The sequence below is a fragment of the Chelonoidis abingdonii genome, chromosome 10, assembly GCF_003597395.2.
Source record: "Chelonoidis abingdonii isolate Lonesome George chromosome 10, CheloAbing_2.0, whole genome shotgun sequence".
NCBI lineage: Eukaryota > Metazoa > Chordata > Testudines > Testudinidae > Chelonoidis > Chelonoidis abingdonii.
The window spans coordinates 63,568,832-63,582,859 of NC_133778.1; the positions used below are offsets into that span (position 1 = coordinate 63,568,832).

At 37.9% G+C, this 14,028-nt stretch overlaps 1 protein-coding gene across 3 annotated transcripts in view; it reads left to right on the forward strand.

Moving 5' to 3' along the window:
• The first annotated feature begins 542 nt into the window (after positions 1-542).
• NCKAP5 (NCK associated protein 5) overlaps positions 543-14,028 on the forward strand; it is a 608,460-nt gene continuing 594,974 nt past the window's right edge. For all 3 annotated transcript variants that reach the window (XM_075070259.1, XM_075070261.1, XM_075070260.1), the window contains exon 1: positions 543-664. In XM_075070259.1, the coding sequence (XP_074926360.1) occupies positions 599-664 (66 nt within the window). In that variant the 5' untranslated portion in view covers positions 543-598. The remainder of the gene's footprint in view (positions 665-14,028) is intronic.

The window sequence follows — 14,028 nt, forward strand, 5'->3', positions numbered from 1 at the left end:
GTGGCCTGTATTATGCGGGAGGTCAGACTAGATGATCATAGTTGTACTATCTGGCCTTAAAAATCAATGAAAGGTACCCAGGGCTTTCAACTCCCAGAACCTTGCAGCATTGGGCTCAATATTTGTGCCTCATAAATATAACACAGGGAGTTATGCCAGTAAACATGGTTTACTGGGAAGTTTGAGCAACGTGAACTGTTTATTTTTTCAGACAGCTTACTAGCTCTGCAAACCCATTTCCCTGTTCTGTTAGTAAAAGACTATACAAACCCGGGGGCCCTGATAAAGCCAATCAAGGACAGTATCAACAGCTGGGTGTTCAGGTTTTTGTTGTTGTGGTGGTGGTTTTAAATATCACCCCAATATGTTCAGTTCACATTTCTCTCTGGACAGATCAGCTTTTTTGGCACAGAAAATTTGTTCCTGGAACACAGCCTACTAGATTCACAAAGTCATTAACTGCTGGATTATTAGAAAGTTAATGACGAACGACAGAAACTGTTAACTCGAATATTGAATGTGCATTTAATTTTTTCAGTGACACTGGAAACAGCCTGACACTTCTAGTAGATTGCAAGGAAAACAAACCACCAAAGCCATGGAAAGAAAAAAACAACAGAAACGGGAATTCGGGAAAAGACTTTCTCTGGACAGCAGTCTTGTGGTAAGGACTAAAATATTCATTTACTGTTGTATGTTTTGGCATTAAAAGTATTGCTCTTTAATTTCTATGTCCCCATAATGTTGTACCTTTTTTTAAAGCAGATGTTCAAGATATCACAATGGCAAATCCTCTTGTGATTATAACTCCTGACCTATAGGACTAAAAGACTTCTGCAGCAACCTAATAGGAACCTATTATCAAATAGAAACATGTCGCTAGGTTTAAGTGAATTACACTAGGGATGAATCTGGCCCAGTACACAAGATGGCATTTAAAAAATTACCAGTGTTATATAAGATAAATAGATATAGTTACCTCAGGCCCTGCAGTATTCTGCTGTGTTTCTTTATATTTCATATAGGAAATACTTTCACTGAAGTAAATATTGACCTTCTCTGACTGCAAATACTTGTTTAGTTACACTAACTGTGGTGGCTGTAGGTATGTTACAAATTCATGTAATATCATCTGAAGGAAGCATCAGCTGGCACATGCTCTGGGTGAATTATTATTGATATACCAAGGACCTGATCCTGAATTTAATGAGAGCATGATCTTGGCCCCAGATCTGCCTTCAAAAAGTAATGTTTCAGCTGCTGAGTGGAATAAACAAAGAATTTTTGTACAGACATATCATGAATGCCCAGATTGGAAAATACTTGGAATATGTGTTTACAACTAGTATGCTGAAACTGAATAAACTGAGAGGTCTCACCCTGCCCACATTCATCTCTGTGACTTTTGCACAGGCTACTCCTTATTCTGAGACGGGAAATTTTTCGTTGGAGGTGATCGCAGATCTGCTGCCTTCTCAGAGTAATGAGAGTCCTGGGAAAGTGGCTGGCATGCTTAGTGAATCTCTTCCATTGTATAAATGCAGGAGAGGATGGGTCTTGCTTGACTGTTAATGTCAGCTGGCTAGGGAAACAAATGTAAAAAGGGGACATGACTGGGAGCAGCTACTACTTTCCTGGCCTCTGAAATGGAGCTGTCAGTTAGGGAGATGAGGTGATTCTGTAAATCACCCCTTATGCCTTTTAAAATAAATCAGGGAGTGAACACTCCTTCCCCTAACCTTAACAGACTGCCAGTGGCTCCAATGAAAGGGTGATTGTAGGGAGCTATGTATCATGTGATGTGTGGAGCTCATCTTACCATTGTGAACAGCTTCAAAATGCCCTGATGTTGAGTGTGCGTCTGCAGTGGACCATCTTTTCCTTCAGGCAGGTTCTGCAAAATCCAGCCTACTGCAAAACCTGCATCCTTCCAGGACTTATACAGTCCAGACACGCCCAGGTATTTTCAGCTAGATCAAGTCCAAAGCAACAATGTTATTAAAACTACTTCAGTTACCTTACAGCTCAGAATTGGATGCACAGTTTCATCATCTAATAGACTCTCATATATGAGAAAAAAAATAAGCATTTATTGTACATGGACTGTATTCATATACAGGGTCAAGTTCTGCTATTATTTCTAGGCACGTAACTCCATGGAGGCAGATTCTATTTTAATTTCTCTAATTAAAGTTCATTGCTGTGTTCCAAACATTTTAGTCACAGAAGAACAGAAACTGTATACTGAGAGTTTAGGGCAATGTCAGCAATTTTGAACATTGCTGCATGGATTGCTAGAAAAGGTGTTGAATTGTATGGAAAATAAGTGCTTTTTTTTTACTATTGTTTCACTTATCCAAAGAATTCTCCATAGAATAGTTTTGGTCCTTACTGATGTTTTATCAACCAATTAAAATGTAAATTTTGTTTTACTCAGGAGACAGTTGTGGTCTGATGCATAGGCTCCTGGTTTCCTGCCCCTAGTCTATGCACTACCTCCCCAGTAAACCAAAATGTTGTGAGTCTTCTGCAAAGTCTCACATCTTCAACTGCCTGTTAGTAGATCATGCTGGCTGTTCTGTGGCTAGACCAAATTCAACCAGGCAAAACTAAGCACTTTATCTTTCTCTCCCTTCCAAAACACCTCTCCTCTCCATCACTGTCAATAACAATAAATTTCTTTCTGTCATCTGGGTATCATACTCCATTCTTCTCATTACTTCCCCTACGTCCATTCTGTTGTCAAATTCCATCAGAACACTACATTTCCAAAATCTATCCACTCATCTTCATTCTTCCTTCTGAAGTTCCTATATCTCCTCTCAGTCTCTTCTCTTGACATAAACCCTCCTGCCTAGCTACTCCCTGGAAGTCTTCTTGCACTCTCATATTCCAGTATTCTCCAGACTGGACATTATGCTTGGAACAGTCAACCCTGATTTGATGCTAAAAACATGGTCTCTGCTTTCTGTGGGAGCCTTCTAGCAATAATCCACCATAGAAAAGAATCTCATTCATATGCATTCAAAAGCAACATGTTCAGTTTTTGACCTTGGGCCACAAAACACAAGTATAAACAGGAGATAATGTTAACACACATAATAGTGTGTTATGTATCAATCTGGAATGCCATCTCCTTGTGAAAACGAATACTTCTTCTCTGAAGTAATGCTGTAGAGCTCTCTTTCCATAGGTATTAAAATTTACTAAACCTAAGTATTGCTTAGTGATTTTTAATAGCAGTGGATTATCTCTGTCTGTATCTTCCTCTTGGAGTCAGAATGTATTGGCTCAGAGGAAGAGAGAGTGAGAAAAAAAGAAAGCAATTTCTAAAACTAGAGATGGGCTCAAGCCATTCTGGGTATAAATTTGGGCTTTCCAAAACTGAATCTGAACTTTACCAAAGTTTGGTGTGTTTGGATTTAGCCCATTACAGAGAGCGATCCAAACTCCAAACCTAGAACAACGTTTCAGCTTCCATTTGGGGTTTTGACTCAGGCCAATTTTTATCTAAATTTGGAACCTTCAAACAATGAAGCAGTGAGAAATGACACATCCACATAATAATCTTCCTCACAGCACAGTATAGAATCACTTCTTCTTGGATCCCCTAAATGAAGGGGATCAAATATATTTAAGCCCTGCTAGGGCTGGGCAAAATTTTTACAGACAAATAGTTTAGTTGACAAAAAATGCAGTTTCAGGTCAACCTGAAACTATGTATGGTTTTGACACCAATAGTTTTGGCCAGTCACAAAATGGCTGGTGGAGGAGAAGAAGGTGGGGATAGTGGCGCTGCCTGCCTTCCGCCCCTACGCCATAACCTTTAGCACAGCTGGAAAACCTTGGGGAAAGAGCTTGAAAATAAGGCCAGATAAGCTTTTCTCAAAGAAAAAATGCAGACACAAAAATATAAGGATGATTCATACTGTGAAGCATCATGAGATTTTCTACTAATTAAAAAGTTTGAATAGATATTTCTCTGAATACTTTACCAAAAGCTAATATATTTTAATCCTTTTATTTCTCAGGAGACTAAGAATCCCTCTGCCATTAGTAACAGCAAAATATCCACTGAGGGCCTTGTTCAACTCTTGTTAGATCAAGAGAAGTCTTACCATTGACCTCAAGGGAACTGGATCACTTTGAGGTTAAATGGTCATATGATTTACTGCTATTATTGTAACCACTAGAGATCTCCACTACTGCCAGCAACTGAGAATTTCAGTGCACAGGTGATTAATTAATATTTATAGACAAAGCAGTCAAACCTTTAGAGCAATGACAACGATATTTATGGTTCCACGTTCAAGTGAAAGGAATGACAAAATATTTATCTCAGAGTGTAACAACCCTTACAGAGTATCAGAGGGGTAGCCGTGTTAGTCTGGATCTGTAAAAGCAGCAAAGAATCCTGTGGCACCTTATAGACTAACAGACGTTTTGGAGCATGAGCTTTTGTGGGTGAATACATGCATCTGATGAAGTAGGTATTCACCCACGAAAGCTCATGCTTCAAAACGTCTGTTAGTCTATAAGGTGCCACAGGATTCTTTGCTGCTCTAACCCTTATAGAAAATTTGTATATGGCTTCAGAATAATACCACCTGTTAGTTCTGTCTGATGGTTGACCTTCCCCACCCAATTGTCATAAGGATATAGTTTTTGTATAGGAATTTAGAATAATTTCTATAACCCATATTGATTTCATCTCTATTAAGCTCTAGGGAAGCTTTCTATTAGGAAAATCTGTGTTTGTATGTAACAGACAAGACATGGTTATTATTTAAATCAGAGATGTGGGGAGCTAGGATTAGAACTCTTGTTTTTCATCTTAAAAAAAAAGAGGCCTCTGTCACTTCAGATAAAGAAAAGATCCTTTATATGACCTTATTAATAGGGGTCCTCTATCCTGTTTGTGGGCCTGCCAACAGATGGAAACAACACAAACTCTCTCAGACAAAGTCCATTCACCTACTTGGAACTAGAGGCCTATATTTTTCACAAATTCATGATGATGGAGGGGCAGATGGGCCAAAGCTAAGCGGTATTGAAACCCTGGGTGCCAGATGCCGGGAATGGAGAGCTGGACTCAGCCTCACAGGTCAGAAACCACTGCTGCACGGTGAGCGAGGGGCAGGCTCACTCTGCAAACCTCATCACCCAGAGAGTCTTTCACACATTGGGGGCAGAATGCCACTCTTGTGGATAAAATGGATAAAATAAAATGAAATTCACAAAAATTTAGAACAAAAATACATTTACCGGGCTCTTACGTCACTCTGAATTGCTTTGTATGATGGGGGCCACAGTCACATCAGGGTTATGCTATGATTACTGAAGGTACTTCAGTTTAAAACTAAAATAAAATGCAAAAGAAATAATGTCAATGGAATAAGGTTATTTGCAATATATTATTCAGCCATTTGGAATTTCTCTGTGTTGTACAGTTTTCCAGGTAGGATGTGATCCCTGGTAAACAAAGGAGACAAAACTGGGACTCAAGCTTTGTAGAAGCCTGTTTGTTTGGTCTGCGGTTTGTAGTTTTCTACAATATACTTTTGTAAGATTGATTCAATATAAAATGAAAGTTAAGGAGCTTAGCCCTTAAATTTAAGTTCTATTAAGTTTTACAAATCTAATTAGAGGGATAGCTCAATGGTTTGAGCATTGGCCTGTTAAACCCAGCGTTGTAAATTCAATTCTTGAGGGGACCATTTAGGGATCTGGGGTAAAAATCTGTCTGGGGATTGGTCCTGCTTTGAGCAGGGGGTTAGACTAGATGACCTCCTGAGGTCCCTTCTCATTCTATGATTCTAAGTTTTTGCTCCTTCTGGCATTTGCAACCAAGGAATTGTATTGGTGAATGACAACATGCAAAGAGAAAAAAATAAAAGGAAAACTTGCTGTTCTGTATTTTTTCCAATCTGAGTTAGAATGCAAAATGGAAATAAAGAACAGATGGTGAAAAATACATTAGATTTTAAATAATTCTTTCAGTTTTGAATAAGGGAAATATATTATTAGCATCAGTGTACTTTTTAACAGGCTATTTTTAACCTTGAAAAGGTCCCTTTTATCCAATAATAATCACCAACTCATTTTATAGGTGCTGGAACTAAGGGTACTGCCGCAACCCCCAGCTTGAAGTGGTTTCCATCGCATACAGGGTTTATAGTTTGGTTCAATGGCTCTCAGCACCTCCACTATACAAATGTTCCATCACCCCCAACTTGTTTGGTTTGTGGTGAAGGATGTTGGGCCTGGGGATGCTATTAAAACAGCTAATGAAAGGATTGATTGTATTTCAAGTTGTACTAAAAGAAGTTCTTCCTAAAGTAAGTAAATAAAACAACTTTTTCAAGAAGCATCTGTGGGATAGAGAGACTATTAGAATGTGTCATTATCACTTTGAGTATATCTAGCTTTGTATTCACAAAGTCTAATACTCTGTGAAAATAATAAAAGGCCCACCAGAAGTCTAGCCTTTGCCTGATCCAAACTGTTCGGTTGTCCCCAGGACATTTTTTGATCAAAAAAAGTCAATGTTACAAGCTGTGCTCTTTATTTATGTGAATAATTCCCAAGCTGACTACGCACTTGGTTGGCATTTGCAGCTGGGATGATATTTAGCTGAGCAGGAAGTTTGAGAATAGTTTCTTTTCAAGCAAGCCAGCTTTTACAAAATACGTTTTGCACTTAATTTAAAATGAGGCTTTTACTTTTAAGAGCAAACTGCAGTAAATGGTTTCTTTGGTGGCTCATGAACTGTGCTCTGATACTTTTAGCTTCGTCATACACTGCTGTGATTCTCGATTGGATTAACTTCAATGATACCACTACACTGTAATGAGGGTAGCACTATAATATAATAAATTGCACTTTACAATGAGGCTATATCCACCCTTCCTCAGGTTGTATTACAGTCAAACACTAGGTGAACACAGGTCTAGTCAGTAGTTGGTTAGGAGACCCACTGGGAAGGAATATTGTGTTTTCTAATGATTAGAGCAAAGGATTCAAAGTCAGATGTTCTGGGTTCAAATCCTGGCTCTGTGACCTTGGTCAAAGCTCTCTCAAACTCTATTCCTCAGTTTTCTCACAGTAAAATGAAGATGATAATACTTCCCTACCTTACTAAACATTGTGAGCCTTGAGTTTCTAATGTGTGCTTGTAAAGTGCTTTGAGATCTTCAGATGAAAGGTGTCATATACAAAGTATTATAACCCCTCCCCCCCGCCAGAAAGCAGTGTTGGTGAATCTAGAAGGCGATTCTTCCTTCTGTGTGAGAATTCAACGAGTCCCAAGCTGTTAGCATTGTATTGTTCAAAGTGTTATCTTTTACCTGATATGTACAACTAGTTGAAAGCTAGTGAATTTTAAGGATCATGTCACTTTTCATAAGACTTGAGCAGATACTGGGAGATGTAATCCAGTTTGGGTCGCTACATTGTGTCACTATGAATCCCATACTGCAAGTTCAGTTGAATATGGAATTCTTTCAAATTTCCTGTCCTGATATGTTGGATGTTGTTGCATCACAGAGCAGTGCATATTTCAGTGGTGGTTGCAGATTCCATTTTGAGTGTGTGTTTGTACACACACACAAATGAGAAAATACCTGTGGAAAGGTTCTAGATAGGCACAACCAGAAAGATTCATTTCATAAACAGCTGGGGTTGAAAGAGAAGCTTCCTTTAGAGTTCTGACTTTATTTATTCCAACTTGGGACTCAAAATGAAAGTAGCATCTGGTGTTACAAACTGTATTTTAGAGCTGGTTAAAAATAGAATTTCCATCCTGTGAGAAATTCTGAGATTTAAAAATTGGAAAACTTTCAACCCAACACTGCTGTAATCTGCCTTATGCTGTAACAGTCCTGGTCAAAATTATACAGTTTACATGGAACATACTTATTGACCGGGACTCATGTGAGCCAGGGGTCTTTGGGGATAGATCATCTGATACCAGACAAGTTACTTTTATAGGTTTCCTTAAAATGCTTGTCAAGGCTCATCTACTCTGAATAATTGAACCCTTTCTTAGTTTTAGTTGTCTTTTCTCTCTGACCCTCACAAGCTGGTCATCCACGCTCCTTCTAGGGGTCCATTTGACTCATATAAGAAATGAATCAGGATAATTGTAAAGCATTCAGATTCCCCAGGAGCAACAGCAACTGGTTTTCTGGAAAACTGTCTGTATAAATCCAGGCAATTTTTGTGACACCAATGAATGTTTTCCCTGGTGTAGAAATAGAACAGGGTAATTTTGGCCTGAGACAGTTTCCAAGCTGTTTTCCAAAGAGCTTGTTTTCACTAGCATAATACCTCAGAGATTTTCTTACAAGTGAAAATCTTTGGTAGGGCTGAGGGAAAACTACCTCTTACTGTCTCTGAGCATGCAGTATATTTTTCCTAATTTGAAACTCCGGTTTGGCAAAGATAACTGACAACATGATCACATTTCAGGGTTAATGGCTTCTCTGACTGAATCCAAAACCAACTCATAACTGTTCATTGCACTCCTATGCATCTTCAGTGACATATATGTGTGGTATGTATATATACCAACAGAAATCCTTCCACTCTGTTCCTCCCAGGCAGTGATAATACAATGTAATATTGTTTATATTTAAATAATAAGACAGTCTCAATTTTTTGCAAAGGCTTGCATCATGCAAACTGCAGTTCCAGTTGTAATGATTCTCCTCTCACTAGGACAAATCTTGCCAGTTTTACTCATTGTCGATTTAATTCAGTGGGATGACTTGTGTAAGTAAGTTGAGCAAGATTTGTCCCTTAGCGAAGTTGTTCTGTGAACAAATTGTTCTGCATTATTAGAAGGTTGAAATGTCCATGTTAATTAAAGTACTCTAAATGAATAACAGATGATGATGCCTCTGTGGCTCCGTTTAGGTGTTTTGTGGAGTCCTTTGGAGATTTAAACCCTAGAGCTGGACAAAAATGAGAATTTCCATCCTGTGGAGAATTATGATATTTTGAGATTTTTTTTTAATTTGTTGGGATGAAATGACAAAAATTTCATGCAACTGAAAGTTGAATAAAAAAATTCAGTTTAGAAATGTTGAGACATTTCATTTTTTTGAAGTGAATTGAGTTTTTGGGTTTGAATTGAGTCCTATGAGTTGCTGTGATGCCCATGGGAGTTGTAGTTTGAGTACCTCATGCCTCCATTTTTCTCAATGCTCAAGCTTTCTGGCAGGACTACATCTCAAGTGATCCACCAAGGTGGCTCAACCAGGGAAACTGTGGGGCATCTAGGGAAATATCCAGCCAGGAAGCCTGGCTGACAGATGAGAATGGGGGCACCCAGACAGTAACTCCCACTGAGGCATCGTGGCAACTCAGCTGGACAGATTAATGTCAAACTGACCCAAAACAAAACATTTCAATTTGTTTTGACAATCTGAAACATTGCTATATAGGGCAACTTGACCTGAAATGAAATATTTTGTTTAAACTTTCCCAGTGAAATATTGATTTATTTTTTTCAAAACTGAAATTTTCCTATGGAAAACTTTGATTTTTGCAGAAACTGCATTTTCCATAGACAATCTATTCACATGGCAAACTCATGACAAACTCTACTAAAGATAGTGGGCTAGAATTTTCTATCTTTACTCACACTTTGTAGTAACTTACTCCATGAGTAGTCCCAATAACTTCAGTGAGACTGGTTATGCAGAAAGGTACTTCTCCACATAAGTAAAGGTGGCAGAATCTGACCACTGTGATGGCTTGAATCTGATCTCATTTGCTTGTTTTACACCAGTTAAGCTCCAGTGACTTTAATGGAGTAGTTCCTGATTTATACCAGGGTAACTTACATCAGAAACAGATACTAAGTGTATGCCCATTCTATAGGTACTTTGTCACAAAAGCATTCAGTTACCAACTAATACCTGTTCCTCCTACTGTTGTTATACATGCTCAGGTTTGAGTATAATTCTTCCCACATGTTTTGTTGTGTAATTTGGGTTGCACTGTGATACTGACTCTTTGACTGAATTTTGAATCATTTTGAATTATAGTTGGCTCCCATCACTGACTGAGTAGCATTTTTTTCATTTATGGTTCCATTTCATGGGACCGTTATTTACTTTCTAACCAGCTTGTAATCTTGGTTTCATCTGTGGCTTGAAGCTTTCCTTTGAGTGCCACATCAACCACATTTTCAAGACTTTATTATCAGCATAGGAATTCAGCAAAGCTCAGGCCACTGCTGCTTCAGCAGGCTGCAGAGATTTTGATTTATGCCCGGATAACAGCACGGTTGAATTATTGCTATATCTGGTTCACAGACCTCCCAAATTGGCTGTTTCTTCTTCAGCTTGTGTGAAATTCAGCAGCTAGAGGACATACAGCTCAATATTTCCAGCAATCAACATACAACATATGTAGTAGGAATTATCTGCTGAATTCCTTTAAAATATGATATTCATTTTATCACACTTAAACCTATAAAGCTCTGAATTTGCTTTAGAGCTTCTATCAGTTTCTCATGTTCCAGGACTGTTCCACTGCTTGTATGCTTACAACATATATCGTTCAAGAGTATGTGTCTTTGTTAGGTTGTGATCTGTATTCATCACTTGCTGTTGGAAGGTAGGGAATCTGAGACCATAGGAGTTTGTTGGTCTCCTCTTCCTTCAGCAATAGAAAATTTATATTTATATATAATTTCAGTTAACTTAGATCAAATGATCTGACAAATTGCTTTATTAAGGACACTATGTAACCAAAAGCTGATGAAGTGATTAATATACTTTACATTAATTGTTTTGTGTCTAGGCTTGGCAGAGTTAATTATTTAAATAATTTTGATGGACAATATCAATGCTTGTTTAAGCACATTTTAGATTTTTATCAATTTAAATGTTCACAGTTATGGGAAATTATAGGGGGACCTGTTTAATGACAGTGGACTTTGAGATTCAAAAAGTTAAAGCTTTGTAACCATTAAAGCGCAAATCATCAATATCATATGTCAACATATGCAAAGTAATTATCCTTAAATCAAACTCTTAAGTTCTCAGCAGCATTTTTCTTATGTTGCCTAACTGTACATTTTGATTATTATCACTGGAAATGTTTTGATTGGCTTGTGTGTGTAGAATATAATCAGTGTTTACTGATATTTACAGATAAAAATCTAATCCTTACAAACCTATTTATATTCCATCTTTAAAACCCACAAGCCAAGATTTTCAAGTGATCGGGGATTCTGAGTGGCTCATTTTTAGGATGCCTAACTTTGGGCATCCAAGTACAACCTCATTTCCAAATGTGTTGAAAGTCCTTCTGAAAACCAAGCCCCTTTAAAGAGTCTTAAATTGAGCATTGAAAGATTGAAACATCCAGAATCACTGTTCACTTTGCAAATCTTGGCCATTTGCCAACTTCATCCCTGGTGTCATTCCATTAATTGCAAGGGTGTATTCAAAACTGTGAATTGAACACTGCAGAAAGACACGCCATACTTACCGTGCCATTGTTGCATTTCATGTCTATATTTTGATCAAGAAAAACAAATATTAAGGTAGTGCTACTTGTGGTTCCATAGTTAGGGGTTAGCTGAGTTTTTGCATTGACAGCAGAGATTCACTCATTGGATTATGTATGAAGAATACAGTGCATCTTCCCCCAAAACTACAGAACTTACTCTTTGAGAACAGAATGAATTTCTGCAAATTTGCAAGTATATTAGTTAATTAATTTGAGTTAAAATTAATTTTAAAATTAGTCTTTTAAGAAATTTAGCACCATCTGTGCGGCTATTTCTTTGTCCTGAATGGTCTTAATACTAGAATAATGCAAACTCTTCAAACTTCCCTTATATTCAAACTAACTAAAATATCATGCCTTGAGTACTTACATTTTTTTGTAGGATTAATGGTATTTTTTGCCATTTTTTTACATAGTGGAAAGTTTCTTCTTCAGCAGAGACTGATTATAGAAGGACATTATTAGAGAAGTCTACAAAGGACCTCCCCCTTTTAAAGTCTCTGCCATTTCCAATTATTTTTAATAGGACTGAGACCACAGGTGCTTTTGGGTTAAGATGCCCTCTTTCAAAATGGCCACTGCATTCTATTGGGAATAATAGGAATGAAGCAAAGCTGACTTCAAAGAAGATGGTGGCCCCTGACAGCACAGTGTCCAGACCTATAGGGACACGATGAGGGGGGAAAATGGGGAAAAAAATCAAATGTGGCTTTTTAATCTGGGGCTACAGATGGTATTATTGCTAACCATAAACATGATTACGTATGGTGTCATTGCAAGCCAGAGTTAAGGTGTTTTTTGCGCCTAGAAATTTTATAAATCTCTTTGTATGACTATTAGTAGCCATGCTGCCATGTCAGTTGTGTATGAGAGATCTCTAAGTTTTGCAGGAATTGTGTTGGGGATAAGTTAGATGGTCCGCTTCTCTCTAAATCAATACTGAACCAATGCAGCAGCTTCAATGGGATTGGTGCTCTTAACTCACAGAGGTGCTTTTGAAATTTCCACTAGAGCCCTCAATTTAGCTTGCAGAGCTGCAAGTACTAGGCACAGTAAAATTTACAAAGCCAGCCCCCATAAATTATCTCAAAGATCTTCTGCAGTCCTGATGCCCTAGGTATAATCAGTTGAAGTTAATGGCACTACTCATAATTTTAAGCATGTGTTTTAGTGTTATGAAAACAAAATAAGTAGACAGTTGTTGAAGCTAAAGAACTAATAAGAACTAATAAGAAATAGAGATAGCCACCCCAGAACCATGGATCCAAAGTAAACATCCCTCAATGTTTTGGCTTGGGGCCCATCATTAATAAGAGGCAATAATGAAGACACAGTGTATTATCAGCCTGTGGAAATCAGGACTGCACAAAGTCATTGTGATAAATACTGTGGCTGGATTTGTAAAAGGGCTGGGTAATTTTGTGACCTCTAATGTTTGTAGCTTTGCAAGCGAAATTAATGATGAGTGTAATCTGATCTCTTGCTTCAGGGGGTAAAGTAATCACCTGTAGAGCAAGGACAGGCTTCATACCTTCCCCAGATGCATTACACAGTTGGCTGGGCAGGGTAGGAAAGTGCCTGCCTTTCTCTGATGAGGTGCTGTCCATTACCAGAAAGAGGATTGTCAGCTGACTAAAAGAACCAGTAGTCTGATCTGGTTTGGCAAATCATATGGGATGTTGGTATGGAATGAACACTGAAGCAAGGGTTAGAGAAGAGTTTGAGGATGTCTGGGTTTAGTATTTAAAACAGAATTAATTTGAATTTATTCTATTACATTAATATATCCCGTAGTTGCTATTTTCAATGTTAAGGATAACAGCCATACAACTCTGTCTTGAGTGGAGAATTTTTTTGGACCGAAGTCTTGATTGATTATTCAAATATCAAAAGAGCAGAAGAAAATGAATCTGCATTGAAAACGGAGAGGAAAATATCTTCTAGCTCTTGTTTACCTTGTTTTGAGTGTTTAGGTTTGAGATTTCTGCCCCTTTATTCCGCTGGAAATGTTGACTGATAAAGCCACCTATCACTGCTTGTCACACTAGTTAAAATAGAAAGTCCAATGTATATAGTAGCACAGTCAGCTCAGCTTTGAACTCTGTCTTATTTTCTTTCATATATAATAATATGTAACATTTCTGGAAAGTAGAAATCCCTACAGGCAAGATTATTTATTTTAAAGTTTAAACCATTTTAATGTGATTATTGAGCACCCAGAAGCAACTGTAAGAGGGAAATATGCTGTCTGAACCAGTTCTTGTTTATTTAGAGTAGGTTAAATTATATGGTGGATTAAGACAAGTCGAAGGAATGAGATCCAATTAGTCCAGTTGTATGCTATTTACTGCTCACTTTCTGCCTCACTAAAACTGTATATTACAGTGGCACTTCTCTGTTGCCACTTCCCTTAGAATGCCTTAGTCTTGCAATGTATAATATATACCTCATGATGGGGAAAATTACTTCAGCTTGCATTTCGGCATAGAGAAGACTCTGCTC